The sequence below is a fragment of the Oryzias latipes genome, chromosome 6 (genome assembly GCF_002234675.1).
Source record: "Oryzias latipes chromosome 6, ASM223467v1".
Taxonomy (NCBI): domain Eukaryota; kingdom Metazoa; phylum Chordata; class Actinopteri; order Beloniformes; family Adrianichthyidae; genus Oryzias; species Oryzias latipes.
The window spans coordinates 19,732,521-19,750,987 of record NC_019864.2 but is presented as its reverse complement, the minus strand read 5'-3'; the positions used below and the strand labels follow the sequence as shown (position 1 = coordinate 19,750,987).

The following is an 18,467-nucleotide window of genomic DNA, read 5'->3' as shown; positions in this document are numbered from 1 at the left end:
AGTTTTTGAGGGCTCCCTTACTGCTCTGTTTGATGTAATGTGGTCATAATGCTGCTAAATATAATCCGGCCCACTGATGCAGAGAATGATTTCTGTTTGTGTGTCATGTGTCAGCCAATGAGGCGTGACTGACACAAAGGCAGCTGTAATATATCCATTTGGAATGAAGTTCACGTCTACTGACTGAAACAAACATTTTTTGTTAAGGCTTAGTTCATGTTTATATTGTATTTTTTAGACAGGAATGTATGTTTGACAGCAGGTGTCATAAATAAATCAGTTGTATCTTGTTTGGAATTTGAGAAAGGGATGACCTAGAGGGCAGTTTGGGTTCATTGTGTTGTTTATCCTTAAAAAAAACTGTTTTAACAGACACAAATGATAAAAATGTCAGATGCTTCAGCGTTCTTTAGCTTTTTTTTTAAGGCAGCTGAGCATACATCAAAATATTAAATTGCTCTTTATCAGGTATTCTTATCTGCAAAGGCATTTGGCTGTCTTGAAAGTTAAAAGTGAGGTGTTAATAAAGTAAGAGAGAATATTAAAGCAACATTATTTGTTCTTGTACAGATTTTCTCTCATGTCAGACAGTTATTAGTGGATAAGAAGTGGACTACATCATGGGTAAAGTGCAAAACTCAGACTGGAGCCCATTTAAAAATACTGTTTAATTTTAGAATGCAGCATTTTCTTTTATAAATAAATTTGCAATGAGCCTTTCTTTTAAATATTTGTGATATTCACAACTTATTTTAAGTTATCAAATTAATAAAAATAAAGATTTTTTTTCTCTGCTACACACAAAGTTACTACAGTAGCCCGAGTTATTGTATTAGCTAAAATAAAAGGGAATTGTTATTTATTTATTTATTTATTACTATTTGACTCCTTCAGTGCTGAGCGACTTCTGCTCATCACTACAAATTGATTGTTACTTTTGACAGGTGATTTGCTTTTCTACTGTGGCTCATGTGGAAAAGACAATTTCGTTCGATTTCAGACGAATGGACAAACATGGGCTTCATGGTGGAACAGTGGTTAGCACTCCTGCCTCACAGCAAGAGACCCCCCGGTTCTGTGTCGGATTTTGCATGTTCTCCCCATGGGTTTTCTCTCCCCCGTCCAAAAACACGCTTTATAGGTTAATTGTGTGATATGTGGCCCTAGGACAGACTGGAAACCTGTCCAGGATGCCCCCTGCCTTCACCCACGAGTGGCCGGGATAGGCTCCGGCAGCATTGCAACCCCAAAAGGGACAAAAGGGGGTTAAAAGATGATTTAGGAATGAATGGACATTTTATACATCATATAACTCCAAACTCCCAAGTCAGTTTGCAACACACACTGTATATGGGTTCATGTAAGCCAAAACATCTTAATAACTAAAAGCAGACAAAAACAGATGATACTGCTAATGGTGACAGCAGTCTTCTGAGCCTGTCTATAGTCTGTTTTTACCTTCGACAACTTTTCCCATCTGTTCTGCCGCACCACCAGGGATAACATTCGCAATGTAGGCTCCAATCTCTCCACGACATCCCGGAATCTGCTTCCCCCCCACCACACGGATCCCTAGTCCATTTCCTAAGAAGGAGTTGCAACACGGTTTAAAGAGGGCGAAAAAGAAACATTTTTGCTTGACCAATATGTGCAGAGAGCATGTGAAACTATTTGCTTCAAACCTGATACACTGGTGTCTTTCATGTCTCTCTTAAGCTTGATGCGAGTGTGAGGGAAAGCATAGGGAACCAGTTTAACCTGATGGAGAATTCATCAGACCAGTTAATAAAAAGAAAGGAGAAAAGCAGAAAAGACTAAAAAATATCACATCTTCAAGAATAAAAGTAGCATTTTCAGTCACACCTGTCTGGGATCTGACATGTGTCCGCTTTGAGGATGTCCTTCCCTTGGTTTGTCAAACCAGTCTGTGTCCTCTCTTCGCAGATGATAGGCTATATAGATAGGAAGGACAATGGTTAAGTGCAGTGTGCACAAACATGCACTAATAATATTAAAAAGTCTTGGCAAATCTCTGCTCTAAATATGATGACTGCCTGACAGACTTCAGCCCAGCAACCACAATAAGAAAGCTCTTGTTTGCATCTTTTATTTTTTACATTACCCTCATTTATGTTAAATGAAGGAAGATCTCTGATCTATCCTCTGTTGGAATGGAAGCACACAAGTACAATTTATTTAGCCTATTATCCTATTAAGAGATTTTGAGATTCTTGATATTTTTGAAGTAATCTTTTACAGTTTTTTTTTTTACCGATGCAATTTTGGGGTCCAATTTTGAAGGACAAGATTAAAAAAACAAAATATAGTTTTCAAACTACAACAATGCTTGGGAAAGAACATATGGTTTTCATCCTTGTTTTACTGTTTTTCTAGTATATGGATGCATCCAAAGCTTTATTTTTTCATATTTCCAACTTTGTGGGTCAGAAAATATTCAACATTATAAAAAAACGATTTACACTAATAGCTTAAAAAAATCCAGAATGTCCTCTGAGAAGTCTTTCACATTCCCATAACATATTGTTTTCTGAAGCCTTTTACTTTTTTATTCTGTTGTTACTCCTTTTCCCAATGCTTCGAATATTTTCTACTGTGGGCAATGCAAGTTTACAGTGAAGAACACAAATGTAGCTGTGATCGCATTATTGGCTTCAGATATTCTGCTCACATTGTGTGCCGCGGGACAGCTCAAAACAGCAGGCGGGGCTCTTCAGTGCCTGAAACATTTTTTTACTCCTGACATTTTTCTGCTTGTAAGCACATTTTCTATTGTCCTTCAAAGATCAGAAAAGCATCTCTGTGCTATAGTTGGTCATTTTCCTGAAGTTGCATACAAGGAAATTCCCTACATATTTATAAAAATAGTGTGGAAAAAAAAATCAAGTCCGATCTGCTTTAGAGTTGTATTTTTGAACTTTTGAATAAGTTTTACTTATTAACAATTTAAAAAATATATTTTTTTTGAATTTTTTGGTCAACGTTGCTTTTATAATCAACTGTTACATATATTCTTTTTTTTATCTGCACCACTACAAATATTGATCTGTGTTTTTTGTTTAGAATATTCTGTTACTGTAAAATACTGACATAAAAATGAACAACTGTGCCAAACATTAGGCTATATTTATTTTATCCTGAAAGATTGTGTAAAAAAAAAAAAAGGTTTCAATGTTTTTTAGTGTTTTATATTATTCTATGATGCCGTTGGACTGTTAAGAGATTTGCCTGATCTGTTTGATCAGAGATCCTTTAAGAAAGGTGCACCACTGATGACAGGAAATGGACTGCAGCATGTTTAGCAGTAAGCAATGAACGGCACTCTGAAAATATATTTTAATGATAATACTTATGAATAATATAAACATTATTTACTTGTGCTACTTTTACAGTGCATGAACATAAATACTGGAAATGGATCTGATATGCTTACAGAAGCACAGAGCAAACATTTCTGAGTGATATGTAACTGAGTTCACTATGGTTCATTTCAAAATGGAACTAACATGTCACTTTCCACTGATATACTAAATGGCATTGTGGACTACTGAGATGTGGGTCATTCCAGAATGAGCCTAGTATGTTCACTAAATCAGCCAGAATCATGATGTGCAGCATGGGAGCAACAGTTTCTATGCATCTACATGGAACTGCAGTGCTCTCTCACCTTCTATATTCCAGTTTTGGCCTCCAGCTGGGGTAAAAAGTTAGATGCCTTTTTTCAGAAATGTGTTTATGGCATGCATCTTTTTCACAAAGCACAAAAAGTTGCTACAACTATATGTTTTGTGTATGCTAAACTACAGCTCATGCACTAATAATAACGTTAAATCTTGTGTTTAAGAATTTCATATCTAGTCCGAAAAAAAAATAAAAATCAGCAAACATGACAAAAAGCACATTTGTTGCATTGAAGAAAACAAATCTACATAAAACTATTTTCAAGGGAAACTGACACTTTAAAATGTCAAAAAAAATTCCGAAAATACAAAAAAGTATTTAAAAAGTATATTGAACCAATGACATTGGGAAAAAAATGAACAGTTAAATCCATTTTCTGTTTTCATATTTAAATTTTTAAAACACTTTTTACACTGATTTTATATGCCCATCTTTGATTTAAATTATCTAAACTCAGAAAATATGGAAACAAATTATGTGGATGTTTGCTTTTAATCATTCAAAAAAAATGGATGTCTCAGACAACAATGAGACATCCACAAACAGCAAGCCAAAATAGGTTTATTAATATGGAAATGGAAACAAATGTTTACACAACATGCAGGGATGATAAAAAGAGTTGTAGAAAAATCAAAGATTTTACAAAACAATAACTGAGACACAGAAGCATAATGCTACAGCAGAAATAAATGTATGGAAAATTCTGAACAATTCCCACAGTGACTGAATGGTATATTGTACGGTGGCCCAGAAGGGTCACAACACAACACATTAACTTTATACACAACACACTAACTTTACACACAACACATTAACTTTACACACAACACATTAACTTTACACACAACACATTAACTCACAACACAACACAATAGCTCACAACACAACACATTTACTCACAACACAACACATTAACTCACAACACAACACATTAACTCACAACACAACACATTAACTCATGGCCCAGAAGGGTCACAACACAACACATTAACTTACCTCACAACACATTAACTCACAACGGAAGTAAAGCAGCAATTGAAGTGCTTTTATTCTGAAATTTCTACTGGGCAGAGCAGCTAACTACCTAACAGAAAGTAATGTCACAGTGAGCTGTGGAGGGAGCATGTTATTGCTACAAGAGAAGCTAGCAGCAGTGTTGCCAGAAACTTTGTCTTTACTACGGTTCTCCTTCCTCTAAACACACACAATATGAACACACACTCCTCCCTCCGCTCTGACACCCCCCTCTGTCGCTGCACGCGCGCTCCTCTCCTCTCCTTTTTTCCGCTCTGTCCTGTGTGTGCGTGTGTGTTGGGGACTGCACGTGCCTGTGTGAGAGGACGGTGCGGAAAAAAGTAGAGGAGAGGAGCGAGCGTGCAGCTCCCTCCACAGCTCACTGTGACATTACTTTCTGTTAGGTAGTTAGCTGCTCAGCCCAGTAGAAATTTCAGAATAAAAGCACTTCAATTGCTGCTTTACTTCCGTTGTGAGTTAATGTGTTGTGAGGTAAGTTAATGTGTTGTGTTGTGACCCTTCTGGGCCATGAGTTAATGTGTTGTGTTGTGAGTTAATGTGTTGTGTTGTGAGTTATTGTGTTGTGTTGTGAGTTAATGTGTTGTGTTGTGAGTTATTGTGTTGTGTTGTGAGTTATGGTGTTGTGTTGTGAGTTAATGTGTTGTGTGTTAAGTTAATGTGTTGTGTGTAAAGTTAATGTGTTGTGTGTAAAGTTAATCTGTTGTGTGTAAAGTTAGTGTGTTGTGTGTAAAGTTAGTGTGTTGTGTGTAAAGTTAGTGTGTTGTGTGTAAAGTTAATGTGTTATGTGTAAAGTTAGTGTGTTGTGTATAAACTTAATGTGTTGTGTTGTGACCCTTCTGGGCCACCGTAATATTGAACTGACACAGAGCAGACTGCATTTGAAAGAACCCTAAACTAATATTATTATGTCATGAACTAAAGAAGTAAAAACACATTTTAAAAACTGTGACTGCCTCTGCAGAATCTGTACAATGTTAAAATAGATCAAGATCCACAAAAGAGACAAAGGCATTCATAAATCAAAAGTACAAATGTTGGTCTGAAACAATAGCTCATTTTTTTATAGATATCTTCCTTTTGTGTCACAAGGATTTTTACATATTTTGCAGCTTCAGTTAAGACACTTTATAGATTATTAACATGAAATAAGTTGAAAGTTTTATCCATATTTTTGCATGAGCAAAAAAAATAACATTTTTGGATGAAACTATGTGTTTATTGGACATATTTCAGAAAACAGTGGCGATTCATTTATGTAGTACTACTGAAATGAATCCTTATTTCATTATCTATAAGCCTGCAGAAAGTGTGGACTTTAGAACCCGTTTCAATATTCTTTCAAAATGATTGGTCTTTCCTAAATTAAGGCAACTCTATTATGAACAGCATTGATGCTTAACAAATCTGCAAAAATTGTCTTTTAAGACTAAAAATAATATTTTAACGCAATGGAATTAGGTCATTGTAAAACAAAACGTGCTAGTGAGATATCACAGAACAGGTCGAAACAGAACTGATAAATGACATACATAAACTCCAGTCAAGAGTATTATGCATCGGTGAAATATGTATAAAAAGATAGAAAAAAGTAGACATGCAAAACATCTAAAGAAAGATTTTACAGTGACAAAGGGAAACAGCAAGGAACAACCAATAGTAATTAACACACCAACAATTGAGGAAAACAAAGTCAATAATAGGGTTTAGCACTTGCATGCATGTAAAGCAGGTCGATGTAGTCGAGCTGCTGCAAAAGTCTAAGGTTCCATTTACCTTCACTATCAGACATGGCGCCTTGCAGGTCATCCATGATGAATGCAATGTCTCGATCATAGCCACGTGTCCGAGATTCTTCCCTCATGTGTTGCTGTACTTCTGGAAGAGAATGGCTAGACCCAAATTGATCCCTTGAGTCTGCAGATATGGGTGGGAGAGGACCTGCAGAAGCTCGAGCCATACCCATTGGCTGCCCCACTGGGCTCAGAGGGCTTTCCTCCTCAGAGTTCTGAGCAATGATGGGGATACGACCCCGGCTTTGGCTGATAGGTAAACTGGTAGGCTTTGCTCTTGTGACTCCAGGAGCAAAGGCTGTCTCCAAAGTCTCACTGTCTGTTTTCAGTCTAAGTGAGGAACTGGACAGGTCTCTCTTGATAGATAAATCCAAACCATAGACAGAGGAAGGGCGGGACGAAGGTCGAGAGGAGGGACGAGAACGTGTTCCACTTGGATACGTACCATCATCCTGAGCAATGCTCCTAATATTGGATCCCAGACCAAGAGAGTGTCCAAGGTTTAGAGAACCAGAAAGGTTGGCCCCAAGTGAAGAGCCCAAATACTTTTGATGTTCAGACAAGTTTTTTCTTAGTCCAAAAGTAATTTCATCCTGTAGTAGCCTAGCCCTAGCTGCCAGACTAGACACAGAGGAGGTCCCGGTTCCCATGTAGCTACCAAAATCCGGCTCAAGGTCCCTACTCTCCTGAATTGGGGAAAATTTTGTGATAGCCTTTGGGTCTATTAAGGCCTTTTTGTTCTTCATCTGTTTCTGGTAAAGCATAGCTGCGGGAAGTTGTTTTGCAGCCTGTTTTTCAAGAGTAAGTCTGCCAATGCTATATTTTTCTCCTTTAGGGAAGTGGCGAAAACTGCTATCACTATGGACATACTGAGCTGAGCTCAGGCCGGTTAAATGTTCTAGTCCTTCAGTTCCTCGTCTGAACTCTTGTTTGATTTGCTGCTTCAGCAGCTTCAGCTCATAAGGTTCTTCCATACGGTCATCTTCTCCTTTACCATAACAAGATGAGCCTAAAAAATCCGCCACCTGTAAAGGAAAAAAATAACAGTATTAAGGTTTAGTTTTAGTAAAAACTTACAAGTTAAAATATAATATTATGTGTTAAAATATGAACAATTGCTGCATGTAAAGAACAGAATGCTAAATTCCTTGGGTCAGAACTATAACTCCCTGTCCATAGTATGGTAAGCAAAGATGTTTTTGGACACCATAGGCCTTGGCAAATACGCTTACCTAATAAACATTTCAAATTTCTACAGTTATTAAAGACTTTTTAATTTACCTCTCAACATGATTTGTTCTTCATACAATACATCATTCCAAATTTGTTGCACTATTTGTGGTCCCATGCATGACTATAAAAAAAAGCAAACAAATTGGCAAGAACTACAGAATATCATACAATTGAAAAAACTTACCTCTGCTGTGCGCCTGATGTCTGCTGCCCTGAGTAGTCGGTCTGCCTTGGCTAATTCCTTATCGGGAAGGGAAAATCCAGAACCTAGGGCAGTATTGCCAAGTCCTGTTGATGTCTTTGTAAGCTCACCTATGTCCTCAATCAGTACATAATTTCTAGCATTGTGGTGGTCAATGTCAGCATAGAAGGAATCAGCAGATATGCTGGACATGGGACTAGAGGCCATGCTTCTTTCCTCTAGTCCTACCCGTAAGTCTAGGTTGCCATACTTGCTTCCCAACTGAGCCACCCCATAGCCACTCTCTGTGGAGGATGGTACAATAAGCAGAGGTTGGTTGCGTATCACTTCATAGTTGGAGGTAATTTTAGACTCTAAATCAGACATTGTGGTTTGTCTATGCTTTCCCTGCTGCAACAGTAGAGCATGCTGGTAGCTACCAGGTTGACCATGAGAGAGTGATAACGTTGGGTAAGGAGACACTTGTTGATGGTAAAGGGACTGCTGCTGATATACGCTTGGCTGAGAGTAATGGCTGGTGGTTGGAGTCTGAGAAACATACTGACCATAGGGAGAGTAAGGACTGGTAAGTGTATTGTACTGGGAATCAGCCTCGGTTTGTGGAGGGATAAATTGGTCAAATTCTGATTGGGGAGCAGTCCGTGGCCGTTCAAGACCATCTCCCCTGGTCTCTCTAATATTACCAATTTCACTGTCTGACATGTAGTCTCTTTCCTCTGCCACCCCTTGGAGATAGGCCCTCTCTCTCTTCTCTCTTTCCTTCAATAAGACCTCCTTCCTGCGGTTTATACCCATCTCCAAATACCTAAAATGAAAAGAGAATCTTACAATTCCAAAATTTATGTATATATTTTCATTGCAATAGACAATTTAATGGTGTTCATGTTTTTCACACATTTGTACCTGTTACTATGTCTAAGAGTGGAGAGGTCTCAGTGAATGTTGTCAAGGCAGTCTTTTAGCCCATAAGCTATTAAGGTAAGAAGGGAATCATGCAGATGAAATAACACTGAAAGCTCAAGATGGTCGAATGCAATGGCATCTTTTCTTAAACTTATGAATGATTGGTTGTGGATCAATGTCACAAGATCTGAAATGAGGGGTTCAATCTAAAACATTTATGTAAAGGTGTCCATGGTAGTGTTTAGCATCTCACCGCAACTTGGCATCAATCTCCTTTTCTTCCTCATCTAGCTCAGCTTGTTTCTTGCGAAGTTTAGAGGATTCTCTCTCCACTAGGTCAAGCTCTTTGTCTATATCTTGCAAAATCTTTGCTCGGGCCATTGTCGTACTACGGGCCAGGCGTCGACGAGCAGAGTTGGTGCTGTAGCTTGACCTGCTTGATAAAGGGTCATCTTCTGGAGGGGGTTCTGGCAGTGTTCGCTTGACTTTCTTACCTGTACCAGAGGAAGTGCCCCGGCTCTGTTTTGAAAAATAAATAAATAACAAATTGGTAAAAAAAAAAAAAAAAAAAAAAAACAGTTGATGACCAGTTAGCATTCAACATTTGTACTTGAAATATTTTGAAAATGTGTAAGTTATCACAGCATTAACTTACTGAGTAGCTGTCCGCATAGTATCCACCCATCCTGTCTTCTGTGGAAGTGCTAAGGGACTTGGGATCAGAGAGAGACTTTTGACCACTTTTCAATATACGGGGGGCAGAAGAAAATCTTGTTGGGTCAGCAGTAAGCATTCTCTGTCCTCCATATGACTTCTCTGGAGACAGGGGGGAGACTTGAGAATAAAGGACTTTTGACCTAGAGGGGACTTCGGCTGTTAGTTGAGTGCTGTAGCCCACTTCAATGGGCATTTGTCTCCTGTCTGAATCTGTCTGACAGCTTAGACTGCCACCTTTATGGGAGTTTTCTGGAGCTGATATATGCTTGATAATTTCTACTTTGGTGTCCATTTGTACATTGGGTCGTTTGATAGTCCCAGAGTGGTCAGTCTGGACAGATATCTCTGCCACAGTCTGGATTGCAATACTTGACACCTTAGAGCCATGTTTTCCATCACTGCTGTGCTTTCGAATTCGTCGCCGGGATTTGGTGGGGGCATCCCACTCATCTTGATCTTCCTCATCATCAGTTTGAGCTGAGGTATCAATATTTCTCTTACTCTTCTTTCTTCTTCCGACATGTTGCTTCTCTCCAGAGTCTTCATCATCTGTCTGCAATCCACTATCAGGTATTTTCTTTACAGTGTTTTGACTAGTTTGAAGCTTCACTTGGCTAAACTGGTTGTCCTCTGCAAGTGATCCTGAAGTTGGAGCTGTAGACTCGTCTTTGACAGGCCAATACTGACCACTATCTCCTACTCCTGCATATTTAGCTTCTAAAAGATTTGTTTTAGTAGTGGTACCATAGTGTTCATCTAATTGCCGCTGGAGTTGCAACTGAAGTTGTTGGATTTGCTGCAATTGTTCTTTTTGCTGAGCATAGGTCTCCTGTTGGGCCATCATGTGAGCATGGTGCTCCTCTTCCTGCTGCAGAAGAAGTTGCTGTTTCAGAGCCTGAAGTTCCTCAAGCTCCCTTTGGACCATTAGTTGTTCTTGTTCCCGGTATCGCTGGATTTCTTGCCTTTCCCATTCTAATTCCTCAGCAAGGCATAGCTGTTTAAGCTTCTCTAGTTCTAGAAATTCCCTCTCCATTTGGTACTGGGCCATCTTGGTGTTATCTAATCCTGGGAACATTGAGGAAGATGCTAGCGCATCTAGTGAAGCAGCTATTGCCTCTAATGTTGTGTCTGAATACATTTCTGGATAGCCGGTTAGGATATCAGCTAAAGCTGTTGGTAAAAGCTCCTTAGGTAGACCTGTATCATAAGGTATAATCTGTCCTGGGTTTGCAACAGGAATAAAGTCATATGGATTTAATAGTGAGTGGTAATGAACTGTTGATGTAGGTGTCAAGGTAGCACTAAAGATGGAACCTGGCTGAGTTGTAATTGCACAAGTAGAGAGAACAGGTGCAGCTACTGAAGAATAAACTAGTCCATCAGAGGCTTTGAGGGTACTGTTTACACAAAAGCCATCAGTGGGATCCTGGGAGTATGTTGCAGGGATTGTTGAAGTGTGGACTCTGGCAGCTTTGCTAGTGTAGTCCAGAGCTTCACCTATCACAAGAAGTCCAAAGGCAAGGGTTTTATTTTATTTTTTTAAAACTACTAATTTTAGAGACAAAATGTAAGGGTAAGTTTTGAAATTGCCATGCAGTTAAAAAAAGCTCCATGCATTTATGTGGTAATTTTGGCTAGCAAGATGCAAAACCAAAATAATGAGGGAGTACACGCAGGCACACACATGCATCTGTATAAAGAAAAAAAGACAAAATATTAAATGTTTTACAAAATCATGCATTGTAAAAACAAAGCAAAATTTAAAAAAAATATGAAGACACATTGCATGTTTATTACTTGGAAATAAAGTATACATAAAAAACAGTAAAGCGTTGCATATTGAATAAAATGCCAAATTTGTAAATAATAAAAATAAATTAGTAAAATATGATAATATAAATGTAAAAACATCAAATGCAAACACTTACCAGTAGAAAATTTGGCAGCAGTAAGGTCTACAGCATCGTCCGAAGATCTGCCAATGTAGTCGTAATTATTCTTGAGATCACGCAGAGATCTTCCTCCAGGTGTAAGATTTATTTCAGAGACTGGTGCTTTGATACCATAAGTTCCATTAATGCTATATAGTCCAGCATTAACATTTTGAAAATGGTCATCTCTGTTTCCAAAATTGCTGTCAGGCTGGGTAGTAACAGCAGGTTGCGTTTTGCAGATTCCTGTAAATGGTAACTTGTATATCACGTCACAGCAAACACTCCTACTGTTAGCTGTAAGGTCCACTGGAATTCCATCATCCTCTAAAACAGTGGTCACCACTCCTGGACTTGTATCAGATATAGCCACCAAACTTCTCCTTGGTCTGTATTTTGACAAATCCATGGCTCCTGTTGCCTCGAAGGTAATAATACCTTCACTGCTAACACTAATAGGAGCAGACATTTCCGGCAGTTTTCCTCCACTGGAAACAAGATTTTCAAAAGATAGATTGATGGGAGTCTCCTGGTCTGTAGATAGTACAGCTTTTACAATAGGCTGAGGCTTTACAGGCCTATACACAATCTGTGCTAATGGTTCAAATGGTTTGTATGTGGTAAGAGGCAGAGGTAATGAGGTAACAGGACCTTGCAAATCAAGTGGTTTTTCTGCTGGGGTATTATATGAAGCAACAGTAGCCGTGCACGTAACTATTGTGATGCTGTCTGTGACAACAGAGAGAGTTGTTACAGGAGTAACCTCTGCACTTAGATTTACTATCTCAGGCTGAACAGCTGTGATTTGACGTCCACTTGAGTCACTTGAAAAAGACTGCCAATCTGACTCAGAAGTTAGGTCCATGCCTTGCTCTGTCATCTTTATGCCATCCTTAACAGTTCGTAAATCAATGACATCACCAGGATAGAATGTCTTGCCATTTTGTTTGGACAAAAATTGGACTTTTGAAAAGTCTGGTTGTATTGTAATTTCTACACTTGATGGGGGAGCCTGTGGAAGTCTCTCATGCACAACAGAAACTGTGGTCCTTTGGACTTCTGTGGTAACCACTTGAGTAACCATGCTTGGTAAACTTTTAGGAGGTTGTGCTGAGGTAGAAATTGAAGAATACACATGACTCATACTTGAGACAACCTTTTCCGGTCCTCTGATCTCTTGACTTTCTATTGATTCTTGTTGAATTTTAGTAATTGTAACTGGAGCCACAGGTACACCCTGTGAAATTTCCCGCACAGGGGGCACTGAGGTTCTCCTGGCATATGCCTCAGTAGTCATTATCTCTGCAGGGTGATCATATTCAACAGAATATCTTAATTCCTGTAGTTCATGATCAGGATTAGGAACAGTTTCACTGATGTAAGGAACTTGGGAAGTATAGTTATCTATAAGGAAATCTTTCTCTGCAGCTATATTTGGTACTTGTGCAAAAGCTAATGGTGGTTGCATTGTTAAGGATTCTCTCCTGTTTGCTGCAAAGGCTTCAGTGGTAATAACTTGAATAGGCATTTCATATTCAGCAGGGCAGGCAGATCCATCAGACAATATGTATGATGGTTGTACCGCAGATGAAATTGATGTCCTCCTAGTATAGGTAGTCTCCTCATGTTTAAGTACTGGCATATCTACCACAGTCTGAGGCAGCCCCTCAGATGATGGCATTGAAGCTGTTCCTAGGTCAGTTTCGTTTGTTGTGAGCTTTGTGGGCATTTCAAGTTCAGGCGTCATTGTTATGACCTCTCGCAGTGGTACTGCATGGGACATCATCGACAATGGAATCATTTTGTTATCATCTGCAATATAAATAAAAGAATCCCCACTTGGACGTCTTGAATCTTGTTGTACTTCCATGGTGAGAGATGTTGGGGCTATTTCAGTGGTTGTTGGAGTCATTACCTGATCAAATTTAGGCTGAGTCAATAACTCAGTCACAAAAGGTGTTGGTGTAATTTCAGCTACAACATTTTGAGGATGAGATGCTGTATGTACCACTGCTACCTCTAATGCTTCAGGGCTAGAGTCAGTTGAAATGGCCCGTGTGGGTATTTCAGCGTCAGTAAGGAGCAATACTTCATCTGAAAGTAGATTTGATTGCTGAGTGCAAACTTGCTCAGGGACTATAGATTGATTTTCAAATGACTGAAGAAATTGGGGTGCAAATGAAAAATCAGAAATTGTGCTAGCATTGTTACCAACAGTTATCACTTCTGGCTGTGTGGGTTTTGCCAGTTCTAAACATATTGTTTGGGACTTTTCTGTGAGTATGTGGGTATCCTCTTGTACTTGGTATCTTACTTGAATGTCTTCTGTAACAATCACATGAGTAGGTATATCCTGATTTTCTGTTGTGAATTGTTTTTGTAATAGAATTTCAGGAGAACCAACATTTTTGTCTCCTTGATCTGCATCACTCTGCAAAACTGGAGTGTCTAAATGTCCTGATGGCTGCAGTGGTACAGTAACAACTTTTGTCAGAGACTGTGGCTGCACAGCTGCCATTAGTTTTGCTGTCTGAGAATATACCTCTTCCCGTAGGTTTAACTGAGGTATAGTTTCAGTTTCTTTCACTGTACTTGACTCTTGAGGATAAAGTGGTGTAGGCTCCCTTTTTGAAGATTCTTGGCATATTTGTGGTTGATGAAAAACATCTGGATCTGCTGGCATTGTGATGACCTCTGATACTGTTTGGGGAGTTGATAATGGTGAAGTACCTGTCAGTTCTTGCTGTGCATATGGTCTCTTTATTGGAGAAGGTACACGGTGTGCTTGAATCGAGTTGTCTTGAGGTGATGACCTTGATGCAATGTTAACTGAAGGCAGTTGTGGCTGCACAGCAGAGGATAGTGGCTTTGTCCTTGCTTGCAATTTCACCTCCATTTCATTAGTGTTTGTTACTTGCTCCATTGCCACATTTGGGGCCACAGTATTTGAAGGTGGATGTTTTACAGAAGGAACAGAGGTCCTCCTAACTGTAGCCTGTGCTGTAAACACCTCAGCAGGTGTTTTATGCTCTGATAAGATGGTTTGTTCAACAGACACTGTCGAAGATGGGATGGAGCCTCGCCTCACTGGTGCTTGGACTGTTATAGTCTCAGTTGGTGAACCTAGTTCAGATGGTAAAGTGATAACTACATATGTTTGTAGACATTTAGAGTGTCTTGGAGATAGAGGGGACTTTGGAGATGATACACCCAACTTGGACTCCACAGGTCTTGTTATGCTAAGGGACAAAGCATTTGGAGGTTGTTTTGTCCTGGGCAATGTTGCTGCTTTTGGTGCCACAGGGGGAGGTGGTGGTTTGATGTTTTCTCCTGGCTTGTGACTAAAAACCAGTCCAGCAGGTATGGATGTAGGCTTAGGAGGAATGGGGGGTGGAGGTTTTGTGTTTTGGTTTGAACTAGATAATGTTGATGCTGCAATAGCCATAGTATATGTGGCAGGAGTAAAAACACATGGCTTCTGATACACTGAGGGTTTTGGTAGATCGGATGTTAATGATGAAGTTGAATCTAAAACAAGTGCTTCTTCACTACAGAAAGCTTTTGTTCCAACAGAGGGTTTAGAAGCAAGGGGTGGACCTGAAACCAACTTGACTGCTGGCAACTTAGAAGATGGTGGGGATATAACTGTAGTGGGCATGTCAGGAGCAAGTTGTGGGGTTATTTGACTTTGAAGATGAGGTGTAGATATGAGTCCTGTATTGTCTATGCCAACCCAATCTTGTGTAGTCTGCATATCAGCGCATCTGTTTTCAACACTTGGCACTTTGATAACTACATGATCCTGTCTGGCTGAAGTTATTACTTGAGGTACAGATGCAACATCTTGTTTTATAGCATCCATTCTTGGTTGTATGTCTACAACTACAGATTGCAATGGCAGGATAGCGGTTGTAGTTTCCAGAGATGATGTAGTTGCTGTAACATCGATTGTCTTTATCATAGCTTTGTTTTTAGCAGACTCTGCTAAAGATACTGAAGTAGATCGAGGGGGAGGAGGAGGCGGGACTTTCTTTTTTATAACTGTAGTTGATGCTGGAACTGGCTGTGGTAACTCGTCAACATGACCCTTTGCAGGGACTATAACTGGGCTCATTGAAGGAATGGCTGATTGTACAGGGACAGAATGTACCACTCTAGTTTGGGCTTGAATTGGGCTACTTATAAGGGCTGAGATTGGATGTGGGGTTTCTGAAGCAATCGAAGCAGTAGTTGAAACAAGGTCAGGCATCTGGACTATGACAGGCCTAGGGCATGACACCACAGTGACTGGAAAGGAGACATCACCAACTAAAGTTGAAATTGAGGGAACAACAGATGGAGCTGTAACTTGGGTAGCAGACTGAGCTGAGACAACAACAAGTGCTGGACTTGGTACTGAGACATGTAAGGCAGTTGGGACATCAAATGGTACCTGAGAGGGCGATGAAACTAAGTCTGGCATTTGAACCACAACGGGTGGCTGAGTCCATGTCTCTTTGAGAGTAGGAGTTTTATCTTGACTTGTTGTAGCCTCAACTTTAGTTACATCAGTTGTTGGTTTGGCTGGATCAGACACTACATCTGGTATTGCAACTACAACAGTTGTTGGACCATGGAAATGCATTTCATTTTCACTTGTTGGTAAAGTTGCAACTTTTTCAGAAAACGGAGGTGCCACTTCTGCATGTGACTGGTCTTTAAAATAAGTTTGAGGTGTTGGTGTAGATAGTGGAGTTGAATCTGATGAAAGTGGTGTCTGAGCCTGAAATGGAGATGAAGATGTTTCATTAGACACCAAACTGGAATCTGGGGTGGCTGGTGAAGTTGGTGGTGAAACTGGTGACACAGGAGAGGGTGTTGTTGTTAGTTCTGGGGCTGATATTGGAGCAGGAATTGGCTTTGGTTCTGGAATTTCACAAACCACACATATTGGCTCCATCTCAATGGTTTCAGACAAAGGTGGACTAATGCTCTGATCCTCTTTTGACTCAGAGTCGTCACTGGGAGTAATGTCAGAGGAAATACCTATTGTATACTCATCCACAAGACTATCATCCTCTTCTTCTCCTGATGAGCACTGAGTAATTTTAAGGTCAGGTATTGGGAATAGTGCTTTTCTGAGTGCAGGATCTAAGGGAACCATGGGCCTTACAAAACTTATAGATCCACTGTGAGTGCTTGGTGGAACTACTGCTCCTTCAGATCGCTTAGGTGGTTCAGAAGGACGAGGGGGAGCAGGCCGTTTCTTTTTTTTCATTGGCAGTTCGCTTAAAGTGTCCATGACTAAATGAGGAAGTTCAGTTTGTTCAATAGTCTGCTTCTCTTCCGTAGGCATGGTTACCACACATGTTTCTGCTGCTGAAGGAGTACCACAGGCCAAAGCATCTGATGAAGAAAATTCCACGGCAGACTGAGTCTGTTGAAATTCTTCTTCGATCATCAAAAGTTCTTTCTTTTTCTGCATCATTTCTTCATAAACTTCTTCTGGAGACCTTAGTTTTTTGAGAGACTGAGAACTAGAATCATTTTGAAATTCTTCCTCTTGAGATTGAATCAAATTGATTTCAGGCTCTTCAACTAAAGATTCATAAAGGTAGTCCTCTATTGCCATTCCTCCATAGAGAGGCTCAATGTCAGGACTCTCTCCTGGAATGGCTTTTGCTTTCTGTAAGATTTCTTCATATGTTTCTTCAGCACTTTTTAGGGATTTTGTAACTGTCTCAGTTTGCTGAAAAGGATCAGATGGTGAATATGGTATGACTGTTGGTGATGGTTTTTGCCCTCTTTGTACAGCTCTTCCTGTCTCCGCTTCAGATTCTACACTGACAGAGTAGTCAGAATCAGATGTTTTCAGACTTTCATCTGTGCCTTTTCTTAAATCTTCAGTGGAAGAAGCATCTCCATGTGGAGAGATGAATCGACCTTGCGCTTTCATCTTCTCTTCCTCAGAAGAGTCTTCAATGGTGGGAAGAGAATGAGCAGGCTGCTTATGCTTACCTTTATGATACAACTTATCCCCACTGATTTTCCTAGGACTACCATCACTGTCTTCCTCTAGAGATGAGGCAGATGTAGGTGAAGATCCTGGGGTAAAACTAGATGCCTGAATACTAGAAGATCCCTTTGAGAGAGATTCTGTTATGCTTTCTACTTCTTCATCAGTGCTTTGTCTTTGACGTATAACTGGTATGGCTTTCTTAAAAGTAGGTTTGGGCATTGTTTCAGCTTTTGTGAAGTATTCTTGTGTGGCTTGAGTTTCTTCATTGTTTGTGTCTTGAGAGAGAGGTCTGACGGTCATAGAAGCATTATCAAGCTCAAGTGGCTTGATGGCATAGACCATTTCCAAACTTTTTTCTTTCTCCTCCTCTGATACGGACATTTCAACATCATCTCCCATATCAATTATCTGCTTGCGAATAAACTCATCATCGTCTATAGATGAGTCAGCACTTTCAGTTTTTATGTCCTCACTGCTAGATGTAATAGTGCTAACCTTTATGACACGTTTTTGGAGATCAGGGGAAGGGGAGGCTGTGAGTTCACTTTCACTTTTCTCCATTGCTTGGAAACTTAGGCGTCTTCGCTCGGTTTTAACCTCCTTTACTATCATAGGCACATCCATGCTTTCATCAACTTCACACGTATAATTTGACTGTTCCTCACTTAGATCTTGTAATACAGGTAAAATCTGGGGCTGATCATCATCATCATGCTCTTTCTCCTTTGTTATTGGTTTGCTGTTAATTGTTTTACCAAGGTCAACTAAATCGTTGCTTTGAATCTTTTCAGCAGTTACAGCAACATGTCTCTCCTCCTTAGATGCTCCAGTGGTTTCCTCTTGATCCTATAAAATGAACAAAAAGTACATCAATGTGTGAAATAGCTTGGCCGGTTTTAACTATCATTTCTATGCCTTGCAGACTTAGCCAGTGTTACACAAGGTGTAAGAGTTTAGAT

The 18,467-nt window shown here is 39.7% G+C and overlaps 1 protein-coding gene across 4 annotated transcripts in view; it reads right to left on the bottom strand.

Moving 5' to 3' along the window:
• Positions 1 to 18,467, bottom strand: part of LOC105354233 (protein piccolo-like) — a 57,220-nt gene that overhangs the window by 12,466 nt on the left and 26,287 nt on the right. For 3 of the 4 annotated variants that reach the window (XM_011476204.3, XM_011476207.3, XM_023955901.1), the window contains exons 13-21: positions 11,508 to 18,354; positions 9,518 to 11,076; positions 9,116 to 9,381; positions 7,942 to 8,764; positions 6,508 to 7,549; positions 3,686 to 3,712; positions 1,864 to 1,952; positions 1,683 to 1,758; positions 1,459 to 1,584 (exon numbers count right to left, since the gene is read on the bottom strand). In XM_011476204.3, coding sequence (XP_011474506.2) covers positions 1,459 to 1,584; positions 1,683 to 1,758; positions 1,864 to 1,952; positions 3,686 to 3,712; positions 6,508 to 7,549; positions 7,942 to 8,764; positions 9,116 to 9,381; positions 9,518 to 11,076; positions 11,508 to 18,354 — 10,855 coding nt within the window. The remainder of the gene's footprint in view (positions 1 to 1,458; positions 1,585 to 1,682; positions 1,759 to 1,863; positions 1,953 to 3,685; positions 3,713 to 6,507; positions 7,550 to 7,941; positions 8,765 to 9,115; positions 9,382 to 9,517; positions 11,077 to 11,507; positions 18,355 to 18,467) is intronic. The other variant, XM_011476206.3, reaches the window with a different exon arrangement.